General features: G+C 44.2%; 2 protein-coding genes across 4 annotated transcripts in view; both read right to left on the bottom strand.

Moving 5' to 3' along the window:
• Positions 1–22,393, bottom strand: part of GNAL (G protein subunit alpha L) — a 156,902-nt gene that overhangs the window by 11,801 nt on the left and 122,708 nt on the right. For all 3 annotated transcript variants that reach the window (XM_040479418.1, XM_040479420.1, XM_040479419.1), the window contains 4 exons: positions 3,250–3,304; positions 1,655–1,728; positions 1,046–1,104; positions 415–535 (listed from right to left, as the gene is read on the bottom strand). In XM_040479418.1, coding sequence (XP_040335352.1) covers positions 415–535; positions 1,046–1,104; positions 1,655–1,728; positions 3,250–3,304 — 309 coding nt within the window. The remainder of the gene's footprint in view (positions 1–414; positions 536–1,045; positions 1,105–1,654; positions 1,729–3,249; positions 3,305–22,393) is intronic.
• CHMP1B (charged multivesicular body protein 1B) lies at positions 9,191–11,919 on the bottom strand. The gene has a single exon (XM_040479430.1). It carries the CDS (start codon positions 11,798–11,800, stop codon positions 11,201–11,203), a length of 600 nt encoding a protein of 199 aa, XP_040335364.1. The 5' UTR covers positions 11,801–11,919; the 3' UTR covers positions 9,191–11,200.

Below are 22,393 nucleotides of genomic sequence, written 5' to 3'. Positions count from 1 at the left end.
TTTCCTTTTTTTTTAATTTTAGAGAGGGAGAGAGGGGCAGAGAGAGAAGGAGAGAGAGAATATTAAGCAGGCTCCATGCTCAGCATGGAGCCCAATGTGGGGCTCGATCTCACAACCCTGAGATCATGACCTGAGCCGAAATCAAGAGTCAGTCACTTAACTGGCTGAGTCACAAAGACGCTCCTTAAATTTTCTTAACAGAGCACTATCAGAGCTTCATCGAGGACTACTGCCCATTTGAAGTGGGTCTATACACGAGATGGACCAAAAGAGATCCTGCTAATGGTTTTGGATTTACCAGTAAGAAAAGAATGAATATATCTGGAGAATAAAAATGAAAGCGAGCTGAGTGGTATTTTTAATGAAAGAAAATTTGCGATCCAGAGGTGCAACTGAATTTCTTATTTTTATAACCTGTTGTTCCAGATGCTTTCAAAAAGGTCCAGGGACTCTCTGAGCCTGTTGGTGTTGTTATCTTCCCGAATCACCATGTTGTAGCTGCTGCAGGCCGCAACATAAATGATAGCCGTGACATCTTTGTGGAAGAAGAGAGATAAAGGGAAGCCCCCTGGTTAGAGAGCCACTGTGTGGTTATGATCAAGTACACGTCCAGCTGCTACTCATTTTCATCCCGTGATTATAAGAACGACTTAAAGAAGCACTGTGTGTGTGGTTGTTTCAGTAATGCACCCATATGAGCAAATGACAAATGTAAATTTAGGATGCTTAAATTCCTTTTTTAAATTAAAAAAAAATTTAATGCTTATTTTTGAGAGAGAGAGAGAGAGAGAGACAGAGAGCGAGTGGGTTAGGGGCAGAGAGAGAGGGAGACACAGAATCTGAAACAGGCTCCAGGCTCTGAGCTGTCAGCACAGAGACCAACACGGGGCTCGAACTCACGGACTGTGAGATCCTCCCCTGAGCCGAAGTCGGACGCTTAACCTACTGAGCCACCCAGGTGCCCTGGGATGCTTAAATTCTTTATGAGATTCACATTTAAGGCATTTGATGGATGGTCTAATCTGATTCAAAGCACAGAAATCACCATTAAAGCACTGGATCCATTTTCTTCTCTCGTCCCTCTGGCCGCCGACATCAAACATGCTGTGGAAGAACAACAGGACACGATGACGGGGTTGGGGGGGGGGCGTGACACCTCTGTGCTGCTTTCCTTGGCTGAGGCTCCCCGCCTGAAGCACTGCCCCATGGGTGGCCCCCGCAGACTGCTCCACTGGCTCTAAGTTTCTGCCTGACCCGGGAGTCCCCACCAAGCTGTTCCTTGGGGTCACAGCCCTCACTCTGTGGTCACCAGGCCGGCTCGGGCCCCTCTTCTCAGGGCAGCCTGTGCCAGGCATCCCCCTGCCTGAGCGGGTCCTCTGTACCTACCCAAAAGCCACTGGATCTTTCTCACCTTTTCAGGTGGCTCTGGTTCCCATGTTCCTCCCTGCCCTAAACTTACTGCATGCCCTTTAGGGCCACAGAGTCTGTACGGACTTATCCAAAAGGACAGCGAGGCACAATTGGGATGTTTGATGTCCCAGGGCCCATGGGAGGAAGGCTGGGCTCCCCGACCCCATCAGGACGCCAGCAGACAGCCAGGGCGGGGGGGCGTCCTGCCCTTGTCTCTGCAGCAGGTCTGCTGTCAACAACTTACTGAAAGTTTACTTTGTCCACTTGGAATCGGGTCTCAAAAATCCCTGATGTCAGAACTCGGCATCTGAGAAGGTCCTGAGAACAAGAAGACAAACCAAGTGGCAACACTGTTCTTCAGAAGGAAAAGCCCTGAATGCAACCATAATAACGGAGTTTTTCAGATGACCATCTCTTCCAATTGTAAGAGAAACAATAATAACTAAAAAGTCAGACAAATGGTCTGTCTCACCACCTCCCTCCCAGCAGAAAGTCATAATTGATGTATTAGTTTTGTCTTAGAGACTTAGTAGCTGTGCTTTAATTTCCTTTAGCAGGTTTTGTTGTTGTTGTTGTTTTTTAATTTATCACTTCTGCATGTACGTCCATGCCTGTCCTGCACCTGACAGGAGACCCCGCGGCTCTCTGCTTGCTGCACCTACCTGCAAAGCCACCTGCTCCGGGTGCAGACCTTCTGGGTGAGAAACCAAAGGCTCGAAAACAAAGATTTGGATAGTTTTGAGCTCTTGGGGTCAGCCTCACAGAGAGATGGATTTTGGGGTGAGAGAGGAGCTCAGGCCTTCAGGAGAGGCAGAGAGGAGAGAGATGCCAGGAGGGGCCCACTGCCAAGGCCCTCCAGGGGACATAGGACACTGGGGGGGGGGTGTTGGAGAGGCTGTTTGAATGGAGCCCCCTAACTTCTTTGGCGTTCACTAGCTCTAGAGGCTGCTGGGAGCCTCCTAAGCTGAGCAATTCAGGGTTTTCTCCAAGTCTCTGCAGATGCCTGAGTGCCAAAGGTTTCGAGGGGCACAGAGGGTCCCTCTCTTCTACTTCTGAATGTGCAGTGGGACGCTTTTATCCAGCTCAACCCAAAGACGACGCTCTGGGTCACACCCGGAGAGCGTGCCTGTAATATGTGAGCCAGGCCAGGGCCCAAAGCAGAATGGGCAGAGTTTACGAAGCTGGTGAAGCACAGGTTCAGTTTTCCGTTCACAGCTCCCAGAGGCACGGGAGTGGCACATTCCTATTCCACAGGGGAAATTACTTTGATATTGGCAGTTTAGAAATCCAGTAGGTTTTAAATTTTTTTTTTTCAATGTTTATTTATTTTTGGGACATTCCTATTCCACAGGGGAAATTACTTTGATATTGGCAGTTTAGAAATCCAGTAGGTTTTAAATTTTTTTTTTTTCAATGTTTATTTATTTTTGGGACAGAGAGAGACAGAGCATGAACGGGGTAGGGGCAGAGAGAGAGGGAGACACAGAATCGGAAACAGGCTCCTGGCTCCGAGCCATCAGCCCAGAGCCCGACGCGGGGCTCGAACTCACGGACCGCGAGATCGTGACCTGGCTGAAGTCGGACGCTTAACCGAGTGCGCCACCCAGGCGCCCCAGAAATCCAGTAGGTTTTAGAGAGCTAAGTCAGGAGGCACAGCACAGGTTCTGGTGGGTACGCTGCGTGTATGTGCAGGGACAGTGGAAACGATTTGCCAGAAGTAGCTATCTTGTGGAATCCCTCCTCCTTAATCCACGTTAAAATAGTCAGTGAGTGATAACTGGCACTTCCTCTTGTCCCAGAAAGTTCAAAGAGGTGGTTGCGGGCTCCCGCTTCACCTACCTGGTCTGTGGGTGTGTAGTCCACCAGACTGACACTGTCGATTCTTTCCAGGAAGCTGAAAAGAAAGCCAGCATGGGCTCAGTAGTGTTCTCTGATGGCTTCTCTCCGGGACTGCGGGCCAAGGGGATGGGCTCCTCACACAAGCACAGGAAGGCAGGGGCTGGCAGAGAAGCTGGGGTAAGTTCCCCCTTCCTTCCCTGAGTATGTGTCCTCCCAGACAGCAGAACATTCCCGATGGAGGGGCCAAGGCTGACTTTTCTTTTCTTTTTTACCTCTTTTTTTTTTTAACCTTCCCTCTTCCCTTTTGCCCACCGCCCTAGAGTTGGGGGGGAGGGGCCACTCAGCAATTGGGGAGGGGCACAGGGCCTCCTTCAAGGCCAGGATAGTAGCAGAAGCCCATGTTGCAATGTAAACACAAGCGGGAGGTCAGAGACGTTCCTTCAGCGTCACGGGTTCCTAATAAGATCCAAGTAATGTGCGAGCGCACACACATCAGCAGGTTTAACCTGGTGTGTTCCCCTGGAGGGACTCACAGAGGGAGGGAGAAGTAAATGAAAGGAAAGGAGAGGGAGGAAATCGCACTGTATGTGTACGTGGAAGGAGACGTGGGCACCTGCTCTCTCTCCCCACAGAGAGGCCACCCTGTCCATCTCCTCGCCAACCTTGCTTTATTCTTCTACGTGGCACTTACCACGGCCTGACACGAGTCACATTTATTTGTTTATGTTTATTGTCTATCTCTTCCTCCAAAACACGAGACCCCCAGGGCAGGTCTTTGTCTCGCTGGCGCAGGTATCCCCAGCACCTAGCGCAGGTCTGGCCCCTAAATCTTTGTTCGGGGAATCAATGTCTGCTCTGCTGCTTCTCCCGCAGCTAGAAGACGTAACTGAGCAGGTGGCTGAGAGGCCCAGCCCATAATGGACACTGTGGAGATTTTTAAGACACAGGAAGACCTGGGGACTGGTTACCTGGTGAGTAAGGGCTGCTTCTGGACAGAGAGGGGGCAGCGGAGGCTTCAAAGGGAGGGAGGACATATAAGTGAGGGAGGGGACTCAGTGGCCCCTGGTCTCCTGGCTGTGGGTGAGGCTCCAGCCCTGGGGAGAGTGAATGTGCCCCAGACTAGGGGGGACATGGCCGACTTCCTGGTCTGTCCAAGCCGGGATGGTTTGGGTTCCATTACTGGGCCTTCCTCTAATGCTCTGATGCTTGTGGGCATTTTTGCACAGTGCAGGATGCTGTCACCTCCCCATCTCCACATGCTCCCCCCACCCGCCTGCATGGCAGGCCCGTAAGATGCTTCCAGCCTGGCAAGAGGGAGGCTGAAGGCACATTAAGGCTACTCAATTCCCTTGGCTATTGTTATCTCCTCCTTCCTGGAGAGCTACAGATAGCCCCCAGTGGCCCGAGATGTGGCCTGGTGCTGGGGTGACATTTTGGGGGCCCTTCATGACTGCACTGCCTGTCACGGCAGCGGTCGTGAGTCATCTGCAGAACTCTGGCTAGGCAGCAGGGCTGCTGAGAAGCCAAAGGGACCCGGATCTGCCTGCGGCCTCTCTGGAGCAGGCACTTCGAGCCCTGGTAGGTGTTGCTGTGTGCCTTCCAGAAGATGGGTAAACTGGCCGGTGGGGAGAGCTGGTCCCTGAGCAGGAGGAGTTCGGACAGGGCACAAACAATTCTGCAGGTGGGGCAGGAGGGCCCGCCTGGGAGCTGGGGAAACACGGGAGCCCCAGGGAGGGGCCTAGCTTGCTTGAGGTCTGGTTTGAGAGCCACAGTGCAGTTTGGCTCAGTCCTTGCTGCCCTTGAATTTGGTATGGTGGAGAGCGTCTCAGAAGTACCCACCCAGTTCCTGACCGTCTAGTGGAAAAGGGGCGGAAAGACTCTGATGGAGAGTGAGACAGGTCTCTGCTCCTGGAAAGGGGGCTCTGGTCTGTAGCCCAGCCGACTAGGCGGTCTGGTTGGGAGATGGGTGCTGCCCCCACACTGCATGGGCTACAGTAATTCGATTCAGAGATGGTCTATCCTCCCAGCAGGAGACACATAATACTGAACATGTGACACAAAAACCAATCATCGCGGATGAAAGGGGCTAGAAAATTAACCTAAATATGGAGCCTTTGGGTATAGTTAAGAGTTTAGGAAGCAACCAATTTCAAACAGGATGCAAGAGGGTGGAGGTAGGTGGGTGAATTAATTCAGATGGTAATAACTAGTATAAGTAGAAACAATGAAATGTGGTTAAAAAAATACATCAAAAGTTCTTGATAGATGCGATTAAAGACTGTCTTCCAAAGGAAGAGGTGGGAGTACCATACCGAACGCTATTAAAAATAAGTGGTTCTGAGGTGCCAATGACAAAGGCAAAAGATGTCGAGTTCTTTCCCATCCCTAATTTCCAGGGCAGATATTCAAAGTTCCACCCGGCTCTGGTACTTAATGATCTAAGTGAGACCTGAGAGGCATCCGAACATTTCCAAGAGTATCTTCTCAATTGTTACTGACGCTGAACGGTATTGTGAGTTCATGCATTTCAAATCTGTGCAATGAAAATAAAATGTGAAAATTCCCCCCTGAATGTAAATGCATCCCCCCAGTTCTTTGAAAGACCCTCTAAGGCATAAAGGAATGACAGAAGAATCTATACTGTGGATTTCTGCCAGCCTTTTGCCTTAATCTTTGATTCAATCACTGTATTTTTTCCAGCATGCTGTTAGAAGTACTTCAAATCTTGGGGCGCCTGGGTGGCGCAGTCGGTTAAGCGTCCGACTTCAGCCAGGTCACGATCTCGCGGTCCGGGAGTTCGAGCCCCGTGTCAGGCTCTGGGCTGATGGCTCAGAGCCTGGAGCCTGTTTCCGATTCTGTGTCTCCCTCTCTCTCTGTCCCTCCCCCGTTCATGCTCTGTCTCTCTCTGTCCCAAAAATAAATAAACGTTGAAAAAAAAAATTAAAAAAAAATAAAAAAAAAAAGAAGTACTTCAAATCAGAGCTCCTAAGATAATATCTACAGAAAGCTGAGTCTTAAAAGGGTCTTCTAAATCATATACAGAATTTCACATGACTACATTTTAAAGGGTTACTAAAACTATCTTCTTAAATATGCCACTGCCTCTTACGTGGAAAAATTAACCAGAGTTAAGACTCAACCTCGGAGACCAGTCACTCACACTGGATTCAGTTGCAAGACAATACCAAACTAGAATTATAAAAAGTCACCACAGTGATATGCATGCTGTCAAAAAGTAGTTAGAAAGCAATTTATTTTGGTTTTTTCCCCCATTATTTCCAGCTACAGCTCAGGATATTCGTGCTTGGAGAAACATTTTCATGCTTTCCATTTCCATCCCCTCTTCTGCTGGATACGGGCACAAAACAGCAGCTCATGGTCTATTTCTCAGCTGCTGTCTGCCACCCCACTATAACTCAAAAGTCACAGAGTTCTTATGACCATGGCGTTGATCGTGAAGCAGGACAAGGGAGTATGAAAAGAGGAAAACTGTTGTTCAAACACCTTTAAACGATGAGATCTGAGAAAAAGCACCAACTATATTTAATTAAAATGTGTTACAAATTGTTTCGTTTGTGAACAAGTGGCAAGCTGCAATTCTGGCAAAGGTCAGTGAGAAACTTTCCTCAGCGTTAGTGACGTTTACTTCACGATGCTAATGTGCAAGACATACAGATACCGGTGGAGGAGAAAAATACGACCTCCACAGTGACAAAGTACCAGGCAGTTCTGACGTGCTGCCCAGAAGGCGGTCCTCGGACCGGCAGCACGTGCCAACCTTAGGAATCGGGATTTCCAGCTGAGCCACATCCCTAGGTGGTTCTGACCCACAGCATCCCCGGTGCCTCAGTGACCCCTGTGCACGCATCTTTTCCTCTGTTTTTACTGCCATCCTGCTCTAGGCTTCATCTCGTGTCAGCAGGACAATACGGTATCTGATGACTCACACTCCTGCTCCTTTCCTCGGGGTAAAGTCCACATTTTCATTCCAGCCTCCAAGCCCTTGGCAATCTGTCCAATCTCTTCCCTCTTTTTGATGCCAAACGAACCCTCCACTCCTTTCAAATCCCCGTGTGGTTCTGGGCCTCTCAGACCTTTGTGCAATTCCCACTTTACTTTCTTTGAAGCCCCAGATTCAACCCTACCTCTTGCAAGAAGCCAACTCTAACCACAACGGACACCGTGATCCCATTCTGTGTGTACTCAACGTGTATGATTTGATTAGTATGGGCTGCTGCTTTATGCTGTAACTTACTCCCTTTTTTTTAAGTGTTTATTCATTTTTTGAGAAAGAGGGAAAGAGACAGATTGAGCAGGGGAGGGGCAGAGAGAGACAGATAAACAAAATCTGTAGCTGTCAGCACAGAGCCCGATGCAGAGCTCGAACTTAGGAACTGCGAGATCGTGACCTGAGCCGAAGTTGGATGCTCAATCGACTGAGCCACCCAGGCGCCCCACTTAACTTCCTTTTTAAAAGTTGAAGTATAAAACACATGTGTGTCAAGTGCACTAAGCTTAGTGTTCATTTTGATGACTTTTTAACATTCGTATACACTCGTCTCCATTTTTCTCTGTGTATGCTTTACCTACCTAAATGTATGGAGTACTGTTTAAGGCAGAAGCGTGTCTTTTCCCTAGAAAAAAGCCCCAGATCTATCAAGTCGACATCTGATATACTTTAGTCTAAATCTTTTACTGTATTCAGTCACTCTGAATAAACACTGCTGAATTGTTTGTCCTGCTACTATTCAAGAGGGAGGGAGGATGTATAAACCTCAAACAGTAGGAACAAACATTTCAGTTTGAAGAAACATGCTGAAAGAAAAGGATACACGGTGCTTCTGAGGAGACATAACAGGGCTCTGGCCGAGTGCCCCCTGCACCCTCTTTACCCATTGTGTACGTTGTCATTAGAGAACTCTAGGCAGGATTACAGCTGAGAACCCCAAGGGAGCATGCGTTCACACCAGGGACACTACCAGGAGCCAGCTCAGCTGGGTACCACACCAGGCCCAGTAATTGTGACCAAGACAGACACTGCCTTACCATCTAGTTGTAGAAAAACAAACCTAGGTAAACCAGGCAGGCATTCTGCTATGATTTGCTATGACAAGTGCCTGTTCCTCAGTTCATTGAAATGTCCACTGGACATTGAGCTCCACTTGGAGCTTTTTGCCAGTATTACAGAAGGTGTTGAGCTTTGGATTTTTGGCTACAGAAATGGCTCCTAGAAGATGTTGTGTGTATTACAGAGGAGGCATCTAAGACATAAGGTTCCTCCCTTCTGCTTTATGATGTGAGGTCTGTCTGGCTGACCCGAGACTACGTTCTGTTAGTAAGGTTATCAGATGGGTGCTTATTTTAGGTGGCTCTTTTCCAAATCAAGGACAGCAGGGTAGGCACCCAGTGTACAAGACTCATAGCATGCCTCCACCTGAAAGGCACATATTCATTAACATTTCTGGAAGAAACAGCTTTAGTAAGAGTTCTAAATTGCACACGTATCATCTAAAATGAAGGAAGCTAAATTGTTCATAAAATAAACTAAAAGTATATTATAAATCCATGTTAGAAACTGTACATTTGAAGGCAGAAAATAAAAAGGAGATTTGAGTAAAAATTGTACTAGTACCTGCATGGAAGATTAACTATTTCTGTGGGATGTCTGAGCGGAAGCCTCTTATAAAATAGATCTATCATTAGTCCAGCAAGTTTCAATACAAGGAACAATTCTTGCTGCCATGAAGAAACTATTACAGTAAAGAAGTAATAACTAGAGTTTCTAGAAATATACATGAAAATTCCATGCTAACAAAACAGAAATTAAGGTGGTAAGGGAAGAGTGTGGAAGAATACCATGCTTTCTGAACCAAATCTTCCTCTGAATTCTTTTTTCTTATATAGTTTTCTTAAATAGGATGTACACTCACATGCAATAACATGCAGTTTAAAATGATTTATTTGACAAACTTCTGTGGCTTACATTTCAGCATTTCATCAGCTGCAAAAGTGAGGAAATAATTCATGGGCCTGGTATGCTTTTGAAAATATTTATGGTTCATAAAAATGTACATTCATATAGTTTGAAATGAACATATTTTAAGAAAGTTCAAGCATATACAAGCATTGTTTAATCTCACAAAATATATTAATTTTGTTGGGAGTATTTGCACTATAAAAGGGTCTTTAATTTACCAAAGGATTCAACACTAAGCTATATTTTAAGTTGTAATTATTTTTCCCAGTCTAAAGAGGCGGTTATGACTCATGCTATGCTCACATAGCTGCCTCTGTGCAACCATGTGGATAAGAAGAGACCCCAAAAGGGAAGAGCTCTAGAAAGAAGAGGCAGGGACAGATAATCAATCGACAGGTATCCCTTACGGAAGACTTCGGAACATCCAAATGTAAAGACACTTAAAAATGAGGGTCAGTCCTCATCTGCATTTACCTGTTCATTTTTTTTTTTTTTTTCTTTAATACACCCATTCATACTGGAAAATGTAATGGTGACTGTTTGGCCATGAATCTTTCAAGGGGCTTGAAAGAGTCCCTATAACTATTTTTTTGGAACACTGGAATTCTCTTATGGAGAAATCTACCAGTGAAGGAAAGGGGAAATTTCAAATATCCGCAAGTATTTAACTTAGATTAATACACTTGCCAAAATAAAAGCAAGCTGCTCTTCTCCATGTTCAGAGGCTTTGAGAAAGTGGTGGTTACATGCTTTACTTTGCAGCCAGAAAACACACACTGCTGTTCTAGAAAGATGAAAGGCAGCACAGATGGGCTCTAGCCTTAGAGGGTCAAGTCTACTGTCAAATTCTCCATCTTTCCTCCTTCCCAGACTTCCAGCTGGCTGCACATATACTTAAGTTATTTGCATGGCTAAATAAAACATTCCAACTTACTTCCAAGGCTTTTCAACAAGTTGTTCCTCTAAAAGAAAATAATAAATGCAAGTAATTAGAACCTAAAATGCAGTTCTAATTTGATGTCTATTTTTGGTTATTAAAATCAAAAGAAAACCTACAAACACACCACCCCGGAGTTCTCTTAAACCAATCAACAGTTCTTTGGCAATGTTAGAGTAATATGACTGCCATGCTAATTAACATACTTTATAACAAGGCTAATTAAAGTGTTGAGATAGGAAAATAACTAGAAGTGTGTTCAAGACGTTCATTTGAAACTGTCACGTTAAACCTTGTCTTTTGACAAAGTCTTTAGTAAATAAAAATATAAACGAGCAATTTTTCCTTATAATAAATGAAATTATGTGGCCTTTTTCCAGTTGTAAAAACGTAACTACCACATGAAAATTTATAGAACATAAACAGTAAGAAAATATTATGCACAATGTCCCACCATAATTTCAGTATAAATTATGTGAACAGATCAACAGAAGTCTGGAGGCGATGGCAAAAAAACAAAACAAAACAAAAGACCCCCCAAACCCCACAGAAATAGCACGGTCCATTAAGTTGAATGAGGTGTTGATAGCCCTGTAATCAATCTAAGCAATCCTTCTCCTCCTAATTTTTATGCACCACCTGTCAATTCTAGATATTACCAATTACACTAAATTAAAAAAAAAAATCCCCAATTTTGAAAATTCAGGCAGAAAAGTGAATACACCGAACAAGAGTTTGGACCAAATTTTCGAGAAAGATTCATACACACCAAATTGACTAGTTCTGTTAAAAGGCAGCTATAAAAATACACATCATCACAAGCTATACGGAACTTTAAAATCCAGTTAAGATGGAGGGAGCCTGGAATTTCTTAGTGTATCTGGAGAGCACTGTAAACCCAAAGGTAGAAGCATCTTAAGTAGAGAGCATTTCAGCATTCTGGCATGTTCAGAGTTTCTAGTGTATAGTATCTCATTAATATACAGAGCATTTCAGAAGGTGGCTACGGCCAGGAAACCTCAGAGTGGGTTCTGTCGTCACACCTGATCCCGCAGGCGGGCCAGTCTCTGGGACAGTTCATCCTGCTCGGCGGAGGCCACGCTCGTGCCCACAGAGCCGGTCTGCCCCTGCGGCAGCTCCATGTTGAGGTCTAGGCCGGCCTCGTCTGCCATTTCCTGGAGCAGCATATCCACTTGGTTCTGGGGAGTGGTCAGCGTAGTCGTGCTGCTCATCGTGTCTTCCATTTGCTGCGTCTGGACGTCCAGCGTCTCAAACTGGTGCTCAAATTTGTCCATCAAAGCAGAGATCTTCTCCAGATTCATAGTCTTCAACGTCGCATCCATAGACTTAACCACACCGGCCATCGACTTGGTCACCTTGCCCATCGTCACCGCCGTCTGGACTCTGGCAGCCACCGCATCGACCCGCGCACTCATTCTCAAGAAATTCACCGCTTGGTTCTTCTGGCGAATGGCATTTTCGGCGTGTATCCTCGCCACTTCCATGTTGCCCTTCTGAATGGCCTTTTTAATCTTGGCCTTTTCGGCCTTTTCCTCCTTGTCGCATTTTTTGGCACTCCTGCTGAGTTCTTTGGCGGCGAACTTTAGGTTGAACAGGTGTTTCTCCATGTTGGACATAGTCGGACGGTTCTTAGGGGTCTGTGGCCAGGGCCAATATGAGCGCGGAAGAAGGAGAAAGAGGCAGGTCCGCTCCCGGCCGCCGCTCCTTTGTTTTGGTCCCACTTCCTGTTTCTACGGCGCGCGGCGCAGACGGTGACGTCAGAGCCCGGCGCCGGGGCGGGGCCTGCGGGACGGACGGCGCTTGGGGTGGGGCGGGGGCGGGGCCTGCGGGACCCAGGGGGCTGGGGGACGCCCTCCGAGGCGGGGCTCGGGCCGCACCACGCAGACGCGGACGGACGCATACGAGTGGACGCTGCCGGTGCCGACCAGGGCGCTTGTTTTCTACGCCCCGTTTTACAAACATTCAAGCGTTAGTAAATTGACAAAAATGAGTGTCCATGCACACTTGGGAATTAATCTACCGACGCAGGCAGGCTGTGTCTCGAAATCCCCGTAAAAAAATCTCCGAGGTCCAACTTGGCAGGGCTTCAGGTGTCTGGTCAGGGGGCTAAAAACCGTCAGCCAGGTCTGCAGACCAGCGCTTTCTTTATTTGCCCGGGTAACTTCCACTTCCTCAGGGGAACCTGAGCCGTGGTTCATTAATTCGTTAACAAAACAAACCTGCATCACCGACTTGCTTCTCAATTTCTGACTACAATTTGGAAGGGAATATTGTGATATCCTTTTACTGCAATGGGTGAAAATACCTTTAGAACCGTGGACCACCATATGCATACGGTAGCTTTAAGTTCAGCTTATAGGTGCTTTGCCAGCAACTGTCATCCATCTTCTGCTGACACAATTCTATCTATTTGATGTTTTATAAATAGCCAAGGAACTTCACTCACATTTAAGTTTGACAGGCTACATTGTCATTTTAAATTATGCAAGCAGAAGATGGTGAAGTATTGGGACCGACACCCACTGCCATACATCAAAACTGTCACTTGGTATTATACCCTTAAAAAACTCAGGCTTTGCAATGGCGGCAATGTGTCCTGTAGCTTTTTTTTTTTGGTTTTAGAAAGATTCCTCAGATACAGCAATAACAAAATACAAGAAGGCCCAACCTGCCCTAATGAGCTAGGTTGAAAATGAAGAGCAAGAGCTAGTTCTGTTCAGAGAGAATTTTAATCCAGAGTCACACCATCCCGTTCGGTTTCCTGTGGTAACTTGCAAACCGTCTTGCACCACAAAGTAAGGGGGTGCGCGTGTCACATGCATCTTCTTAAACCACAGCTCTGATTAGATCACTCATGTGCTCCAAAATCTGGGCAAAAAGGCTGAACTTCTCTGTGAGGCATACTGGGTCCCCACCTTCTTTTTCTTTCCTTCCTCTCTGTGCCAGTCAAACCCGACTGAAGCATGGAAGTCTATGATCATTTGTGTCACTTGATCAGTGTGGAGAATGAGGCACGCTCCTCCCTCTGTGTACATTGTCCCTGTTGCCTGAGCTTCCACCCCACATACCTCTGCCTATTGAGATCCTGACATTTGTTAAAAGCCCCCTCCTCCATGAAGCCTTCCAGGATCCCTCTCCTCTGTGCTGCCTCTGTACTCTGGACCTCTGCCTTAGCACACAGGGCATAACTCCTGGTACTGGGTCTGTGGGTTCAGGGCACTACTGTATTATGAACCACATGGAGGTAGAGAACAGTTTTATTCCTTTCCCCCTAAGGAACCCAGCAAGCTCTCTTCACAAAATAGGCACTGAGTCCAGTAAGACTTTGCTGAGTTGAATTGTGGTTGAGAGGAGCTAGAACATTATCCTACTTTGCAGCTTAGCCAAGATTACTTTTTTTCCCCAAAGCAGAACTCTTTCTTCACATGGGACACTTCTAGAAACAACAGAAAAAAGCAAATAAAAGGAAATCTGTTTGAAGTGGGGGTAGAGGACCTACGTCTCCTTCTCTGCTCACCCCCACCCCCACTCACCCTCCCTTTCTTTTGGTTTCCTTTCAGTTAGCCAAATGGTTCCTTGACATGTTCTTTAGTTTGCCCAATGACAAATTCTAATCAGGTGAGAGGGTTTGGAGCATAATCACGAGAAACTCTGATAGATGAGGAGGATGAGAACAACAAACATTTATTAAGTACTGGTGTGCCAAGCATTGTTCCAAGCACTTCACATGAATTAGCTCATCTCACCTTCACAAGCCCTCTGGGGTAGATGCTACTAACGTCTCCGATGTACCGGTTAGGAAACTGAAGTACAGAGAGCTAGGCAACTGGCCTGTGACCACACATCTGCTTCGTGTTAGAAATAAGATTCCGTGGGAGCGCCTGGGTGGCTAGCCCGTTAAGTGACCGACTCTTGGTTTCGGCTCAGGTCAGGATCTCACAGTTAGTGAGTTAGAGCCCAACGTCAGGGTCTGTGCTGACGTTGTGGAGCCTGTTTGTGATTCTCTCTCTTCCTTGCTCTCTGCCCCTCCTCCCACTCAAAATAAATAAATAAACTTAAAAAAAAAAAAGAAAGAAGATTCCATGGATATAATGAGACCAGTATAATAAAATAAGGAGGACTCCAAGCAGTTAATAAGAATAATAGACTGATCATCTTTGGCTTAAAAGAATAAGGTGACTTAGCTGTTCTTTTGAGAAGACTGAGGAGTTGCATGGACTCTAAGGTTGATGTGACCTAAGTTAAGGTTGCTAAAAGCAATTAACGCCCCCTGAAGCTACTGTCACTGACTGATGGCAAGTCTCCTCTCTGGACCGGTCAGTCTAGAGCATGGCGTAGGGTTCCAGAAGCCATATTTTCAGACAGCAGGAACAAGGAGGGGCCAACTTCACCTTTGGCCAGTGCCCCTCCTCCCCCTGAGCTGGGTAGCAGCAGTCCTTAGGCCTCATCCTCTTCTCTATCAATACCCCAGCCATCCCCATTGTGTTCAGTATGATCTATAGCTAACACTCACTCGTGCATTTCTAGAGCAAGTTTCCTTCTGAGCTCCAGTATCCCCACCTGTCTCCGGACAATGGAGAATTTGGGGTGCCAGACTGTTTGGCAACTCCTCCAATTGACTGAACTCTCAGTCCTTCTCCCAAAAACCTCCTCATCCTACCTATGAAATGGCACCTCTGTTCACCCAGTTACTTGCTCGAGCCAGATTCTTAGGAATCATCCTGATGACTCCCTTCTCTACATCTATCTACATTCTATTGCTAAGTTTTCCATTCTTTCCACTCCATTGAGGGTGTAAGCCTTCAGGGTCTGTTTCAGACTAGCATGCTTTCTTTTTGTGTATCTAGGAAAGGGGAGATTATTTTGAGTTTATGTAAGATTATCAAGGAACCTTTGTCCTATGGCAATTCTGACTGCACATGGGAATCTTCTGGACTCAATTCATGGTGTAAAGAAAGAATACAGACCTTCCTTGATTTACGATGTGCTATATCCCAATAAACCCATCATAAGTTGAAAAATACCCTAAGTTGAAAAAAATGCATTTAATACATCTCCCCTATTTAAATATTTAAGTGTTTATTTATTGGAGAGAGAGAGAGAGAGAGAGCAAGCATGAGTGGGGAAGGGGCAGAGAGAGAGAGAGAGAGAGAGAGACAGAGAGAGAGAGAGACAGAGACAGAATCTGAAGCAGACTCTGCATTGTCAGCACAAAGCCCGACATGGGGCTTGAACCCATGAACTGTGAGATCATGGCCTGAGCCGAAGTCGAACACTCAACTGACCGAGCCACCCAGGTGCCCCAATACACCTAACGTATTGAACATCATACCTTAGTTGAGCCTGCCTTAAACGTGCTCAGAATACCTCCATTAGCCTGTATTTGGGCCTAATCATCTAACACAAAACCTATTTTATAATCAAGTGTTGAGTAGCTCATGTAATTGACCGAATGCTCTACTGAGAGACATACACAATGGCTGCAGAATGGCTGCAAGGGTATTATCCTTGTGATCATGTGGCTGTCTGGGAGCTGTGTCACTGCGAGGAGCTTTACTGCACATCGCTAACCTGGGAGAAGATCCAAATTCCAAGTATGGTTTCTACCGAACGTGTATTGTTTTCACATCATTGTAAAGTTGAAAAGTCCTAAAGTCGCAACATCGGAAGTCCTGGACCCTCTGTAAACGGTGTACGATTGTGGGACTAGTCAAAGCTTCTGCAGTACCCTATAACACTCAGATCCAAAGTAGAAACTTTCTTCTTAGGGACTCTAAGAAAATTTTGATTAGAGTACAGTTGTCTAGAGAAATCTGTGAGTCAAGCCAGCTAATTATTTTTACCATAAAATGGGGAAGAAAAATGTTTTAATTTGGTTCATACAGCCTATTCTGTTTCTTTCTTTCTTTGAACCAATACCAACGGCTAAACTTGAGATATTTAAGCGGGTCCTACGGCTTGAGTTCATTGGAAAAGAATCATTTGCTAAATCTAAAGACATTCCAAAATAAAAGAAGGAACTAAATATATATGGAAAATAATTTTATTGTGCGTGTTAAAATCCTACTTCTCACAGGTAGTTTTCCAGGGGGGTTGAAACGTTATGCCTTGAATTCTCTTTTAGAGTTCCTCTTCACTTCCCACAATTGTACCTATGTATGTATCTGTGATTATCTCAGTAGCAGTGTGTCCTTTCCGATTTTCCCATGGTGACATTTTGTTTCTTGACCTGGTACCAGTCAACCTCTGGGACACACAGATGCTTAATACATTCCTGTTGAATGCATGAATGCATTCAAAGAACATGGCATTGGATATATATCTTCTTGGTGACCACTTTAAGGGCTACATTACATATACCGTATTACTGTATATATTATATATATAATTGTTTCTATCACCTTTTAATTTTGGAACACGGCTATAATTGAAAACTCTGAGACTCCTCACACCTTGGGAAATTGCAAAGTCATGGTACCTCAAACTATGTTAACGTGATGTCAACGTTTTAAAATGAGTACAAGGAAGAGTTAGAAACGGGAGAGTTGCATTTGAGTGGACTTCTGCATTGCTGTGCATACAGGCTGGTAACGCCTAGATTATTAGTCCCGACGGTGGTGCAGGGAGTTAACACTCTTAGGAGTACCCGAATTCCCTATGTCCTGATGGTCTAATTTGGGATCTACCAACTGTACTGATGTGGGGGTGCTCGTGTTTCCTCTCTATACTGAATAACTTACCCGTGTGATGACAGGCTGGAAATTAAATCTAGATACTCCTGGCTTTCTAAGGATAGTCCAGGATTTCTTTTGGTGTCGAGTGGAGCAATGATCACCTTGTCCTAGATGTTCAGAGAACTGGGTGGGAGGCTCCAGAGTCCTTCCCAGTCCTCTTCGCAATAAAGAAAGATCTAGATTTAGAAAAAAATCAATGGCAGTACTTTTTTTTTTTTTTAAGTAATCTCTAAATATTAATTTTTCTGCTTGGGTTTTGTTAAAGCATAACTCTACACTCTTTTTAGTTCAGTCTTATTTTAAGATGATTTTGGACCTTCTCAGCAAAGGAAGCAATGGGAAAGCAGAGGGAGAGGCGTGCAGTGTGGTCCTGACTGAGCAAGGAGCATGGGGTTCTTTTTTTCTGTCCTGAGCAGCGCTATCAGCTCTCCTTGCTGGGCCTCATTTCTTCATTTATAAGACTGGAAAGGGAGAAATTATGATCGTAACAGTGGGTAATAAGGTCTGCATCAGGTCTTGGCACCAGGAAGGACTGTTCCAAACCACTAAATTAAAAAAAAAAAAATCCCTCAGAATAATTCAGGCAAAGTCTCGAAATAGCGTGTTCTGGCAAAGATATAAAGCAACGAAGACTCTCCCTGGGAATGTCAGTGGATATAATCTCCTTGGGAAAAATAGCATTATCTAATAAAGTTAAAATATGCATCCCCTATAAGCACCAATTCCTTATCTGATTATCCACCCTGGAGAAACTCTTGTGCCTGTATACGAGATTACAGAACAAAATGTTCACAGCATCATTATTCGTCATAGCCCAAACCTGGAAACAACCCAATTGTCCATGAACAGAACAGAAAAATAAATTGTGGTGTATTTTTATAATCGAATACTATATAGTAGTGAAAATAAATAGCTATCACCATACTCAACATATGAATAAATCTTAAAACCTTAATTTGAGTGAAAGAATCAGACCAAAATGGTATAGGCTGCTTAATTTCATTAAAAAAAAAAATCCTGAAACAGTCTGTACAGATTCACTGTACAATTTACTAAGAGAAAAACGTGTATTATCTAAATTGTCCTTTTCCCAGCAATTTGTGATGGACGTTTGCAGATCTCACAGGGCACATGTGGAGTAGATTCAGCGAAAACAGAGAAGGCAGTCTGTGTCTATTTCTGTGTTACTCCTCCGTTTACAGAATGTTCTGTAGAAAGAAAACCTACTCCTTCGATGGGGTTCCTGCCTCAGAGGGAGACAAGAATATGAGTAGAAACTAAACTACGGAAGGAAAACAAAGACCTGAAATATTTTCTGTCTGTGAAACAAGCAATATATTCCTCTTTCCAATCACCGTTCCCCCTTTCACCAGAAATCTTTATTATGCTTTTTTTTTTTTTTCTTTTTAAGAAAAACTTATTTCCCTGCATAGAACCACACGGTAATATCTAGTACTGCCTGGCTGTCTAATGGGACACTGGTAGGTCGTCCTGCAGACCCAGTGTCGGATGGAAAGAAATTTCACAGCTACAGATCTAGGGCAAATGGGCAGGGGGTGCAGAGTGGCCTGCCCAGGCTGCGTGCGGGGCCACTCTGCAGGAAGTGGCTGTTCTCACATCACTTTAAAAAAAACTTGAGCATTAAGCTTACAACCTGTGAGTTAAAAAATCGTTAATGTGCACACAAGACAGTGAATTTTGTTGCACACTAAAACCTTCTCTTGTCTTCCTGTTGATGCACCCTGTGTGTATAATGTAAACAGATCATCAGAAGCTGAGAGCTTCCCCAGGGCTATTTTGGACTGAGTAGGGGGAGGTGGTGGGGGTGGGGGTGGGTCTTTACTGCTGCTTCCGGGAACCAGTATGTGCTGTTGACGCACCCGTATCCCTCATCAATGCTGGATCTGATCTGCCGTGTGACACAGCTTTTAACTCACATCATCTCACAGTTAAATGAAACTTAAGTCAAGTGACTTAAAATACTCATGTCCACAGAATAGAGAGTACTAGTTCTAAGGAATCGCATATTCTGAGAACCATTTGAAGTCTTTTCAATTCTGGTTTAACCCCTACAATATACAAAAAGGAAGGAGTCATTGGCCATTAGTGCCCCTGCAAGGCTGAGCCTGGGAATTCCTTTTGGTCAAGGAAAAGCTGCAATTCAGCTTTTGAGCCAGAACATAAAGACTGTCAGTTTAAGCTGGTATCTTTAGTTAAGCAAAACCATATTAGAAACCAAATACAGGGGCGCTTGGGTGGCTTAGTTGGTTAAGCATCCAATTCTTGATTTCCACTCAAGTCATGGTCTCAGGGTTGTGAGACTGAGCCCTAAGTCGGATTCTGTGCTGAATGTGAAACCTGCAGGAGATTCTCTCTCTCTGCTGCTTCCCTGCTCCACTTTCTCTAAAACAAAAACAAAAACAAAATAAAGAAAAGAAACCAAATGTAACTTAATTCAGGGGGGTCCTACTAGAAATAATTTATTTTTTAACCCTCCGTTTACATTGTATAAAGCCCTACGGCGAGGCAGAATATTTCTTGTTGCTTCTATACTACTACAACGTACTATTACAGGATTCATTTTTCTCTGAGACAGTGAACACTGGTGGCTTAATTAAAGTAAGCCAAAGATAGATACATATCTTGTAAGTGTTAACTTTAAAATGGTTTTGAACTAAGCCATCAAGTGCCAGATACCTCAACTAAAATATAACGGATATGCATTCTTGTTCTATAATCTTCAGTGGGGCTGGGCTAGAATCTTCCAGCTCGTGCCCAAAAATATTTAGTGAGTTCATGGCTCAGGGATGGGAGACAAGTAATCAGCAAACGCGATGCATGTATTAATGTTCCATAAAGCAGAGGTATTTATTTCCCCCGGTGTTTCTTCTCGTGGAAGGTTCTGCACAACTGGGGCATCAAGGTGCTGGCTGAGCTTTTCCATTAAGATAAGTTCAACATGTGGTGGTTTCTTTTCCAGGAACTACCAGACTGCCTCAGGACATGATTAACCATGTCCTAAATATAATAAGTCCCAGCCAAGATTAACATCTGGAAAATAAGACCTAATAGTAAATCTTAACATACTGCAGGAAAAGGAAAATGTATTTTTATGAGTAGTTTAGGGGTTAAAGGAGAATTTTCAAAGCTAACTGAGTTGCAACTTACGCTACAGTGTGAAACTTTGTGAATTCCTCCAAGTCATTTACAGGAAATAGAATAAGGACACCAACACAAATTGCATTCAACATGGTTCCTGCTCACTGGAAGCATCCTAGGGTTTCCTTTCTGCAGCAGCTCACAAAGGTGTGTCTGTGACGGTACCATCCTGGCGGGTCCCACTATCTGCCCCAGGTCCTTGCAAGGAAGCTGACCTTTAGAATCTAACTGGAAGCATGTGGTTGAACAAGGGTGGAGAAAGGAGCAGTAGGGACTTCTGGACGAGGCGAGCCTTCTGAGAAGGGGTACCCCGTGGGCTCTCTATTTTCAGAGACCAAGTATATGCTGATTTGTTCAAACCACACCATTTGTCAGAGGAAGAAATGGGATTGGCCCTTCCAATCTACATTTACCTGACGCTGACTGAGTTTCTTACCTGAAAAGAGATCTGAGATGTTTTTAACATGTTCAATGCAGGATAATAAATTTTTTTTCACAAATGACCTATTAAGTCTCGTAGATTTTAGAAGAAGATATATTTAGTCCCTGCATGGATCTTGGCAAAGTATAGCAAAGTAATTTCTTTCTTAGCAGTTACCACCTGCCTCAGGTAGCTTGGTACGAAGACTCTTTCATTTCTTCTTCCCAGAAATGATGCAGAACATTCACATTAATGCAAAATATTAATTCCAGATTCATAGTAGTATAAAATAGATTAAGAAACAATGGCGTAACTGTCCACTTAATTGTTGTTATATGAATAAAACTGCTAGTGAGCAAATGGAAATTCTCTTTGTGCTTAGATTTCCTCAATCTAATATAATAATAGAAGAAACTTGGATTTGAAAGGTAGCTTTTCATTGATATCATGCATTCTAATTATTATGTGATCGATGTGTTCCGGTGTAAAAGAAGATATGTAATTCTAACCACTGACACCATGCACTATCTCAAGGAAGGCTTTTTCCTTTCTTCCTGTTTTGAGGGCTTTCTTTAATGTGAAATTGTCAAAGGGCAGCTTCCTTACTGGCTAAATCCAATTTAAAGGCTTTAACTAAATTTCTTGATACTGTGAACACATTCTTGTTGTTTACTGGGCGGAGGGAAGTAGTTCTACAACGTTCTGCCATGATATATACAGTTTTCTTTGAGACAGTGAACACGTCTGCCCTAAAGGAGGCCACGAGGTAGTAGCTATGAATATTTCATGCTTTTAAGGGCTGAGTAATAGTTCATCGTATGTACAGACCACATTTTGTTTCTCCATTCACATGACAGACATTTGTGTTGTTTCCACTTTCTGGCTATGTTGAATAATGCCGTCATGAACAGATAGCGTGCCTTTACCCAAGCTTTACAGGAAAATCAATTCCGTATACCTGAGAATGGCAGGCTATGAATGGTACAGAACACAGAGAAAGGAAAGTTATAAAAGTCCATTCGTTTAACAACTATTTTCTGAACACCTGCTATGAGGCAGGCATGGCTCCAGGCACAGTGGCATGTATGCAATAATTCCATGTGAGCAGTCGAACTGGCACACGAACCATCCACAAGGAAAACTTTAAAAATGTGGTTATAAAGAGGTTAGAGTGGGAGAGAGAGCCAAAGCATAAGAGACTCCTAATAACTGAGAACAAACTGAGGGTTGATGGGGGGTGGGAGATGGGCATTGAAGAAGGCATCTTTGGGGATGAGCACTGGGTGTTGTATGGAAACCAATTTGACAATAAATTTCATATATTAAAAAAAATAAAAAATAATTAAAACATGGTTAGGTTTATTACTCATTCAACAAACATTTAATGAGATGTTACTGTATCAGGCCCTGCATGGAGAGGAATAACTCAAAATACCACAGAAGTAACTTTTTGTAAAATTACCTGCCAATTTCCATGATGATTATTTTTTAGAGAAGTTAAGACATATTTTCAGCATGAGAATCATATTTTGAATCCGTAGTCTTGCTTTTTCATTTTTTCCTTTCTTTCCTCTCTTAAACGGATTTTAAAAGTAAGAATATGCAAAATGTGAAATGTTAGGAGTCTTATACTGAAAACTATCCACAGCGTAATTACTGTGACCACACTCAATTCAAACACACAGATATGCCGGAATTCACTGTATAGGGAAAGGAATATGAAGTTTAATAGAGCAACTGTTCACTACTTTTGATGGAGTCTCTCCCCCTTGCCTTGGAATTAAATAGAAAGGCCCTGAAATTAGGAAATTCAAATTATCAGCAGTCTCCAAATGAATTTTACTCAGGAGCCCAAGTTAAGATCTAACAAGCTAGTTGCAACAGAGGATCTGAAT

The sequence above is a fragment of the Herpailurus yagouaroundi genome, unplaced genomic scaffold (genome assembly GCF_014898765.1).
Source record: "Herpailurus yagouaroundi ecotype Mexico unplaced genomic scaffold, PumYag 142, whole genome shotgun sequence".
NCBI lineage: Eukaryota > Metazoa > Chordata > Mammalia > Carnivora > Felidae > Herpailurus > Herpailurus yagouaroundi.
Note: the sequence above shows the minus strand (reverse complement) of the source record. Positions and strands in the feature narration are given on the sequence as shown.

Excerpts from the sequence above, each read along its gene's own strand:
- CHMP1B (XM_040479430.1), bottom strand. The coding sequence starts at position 11,800 with ATGTCCAACATGGAGAAACACCTGTTCAACCTAAAGTTCGCCGCCAAA.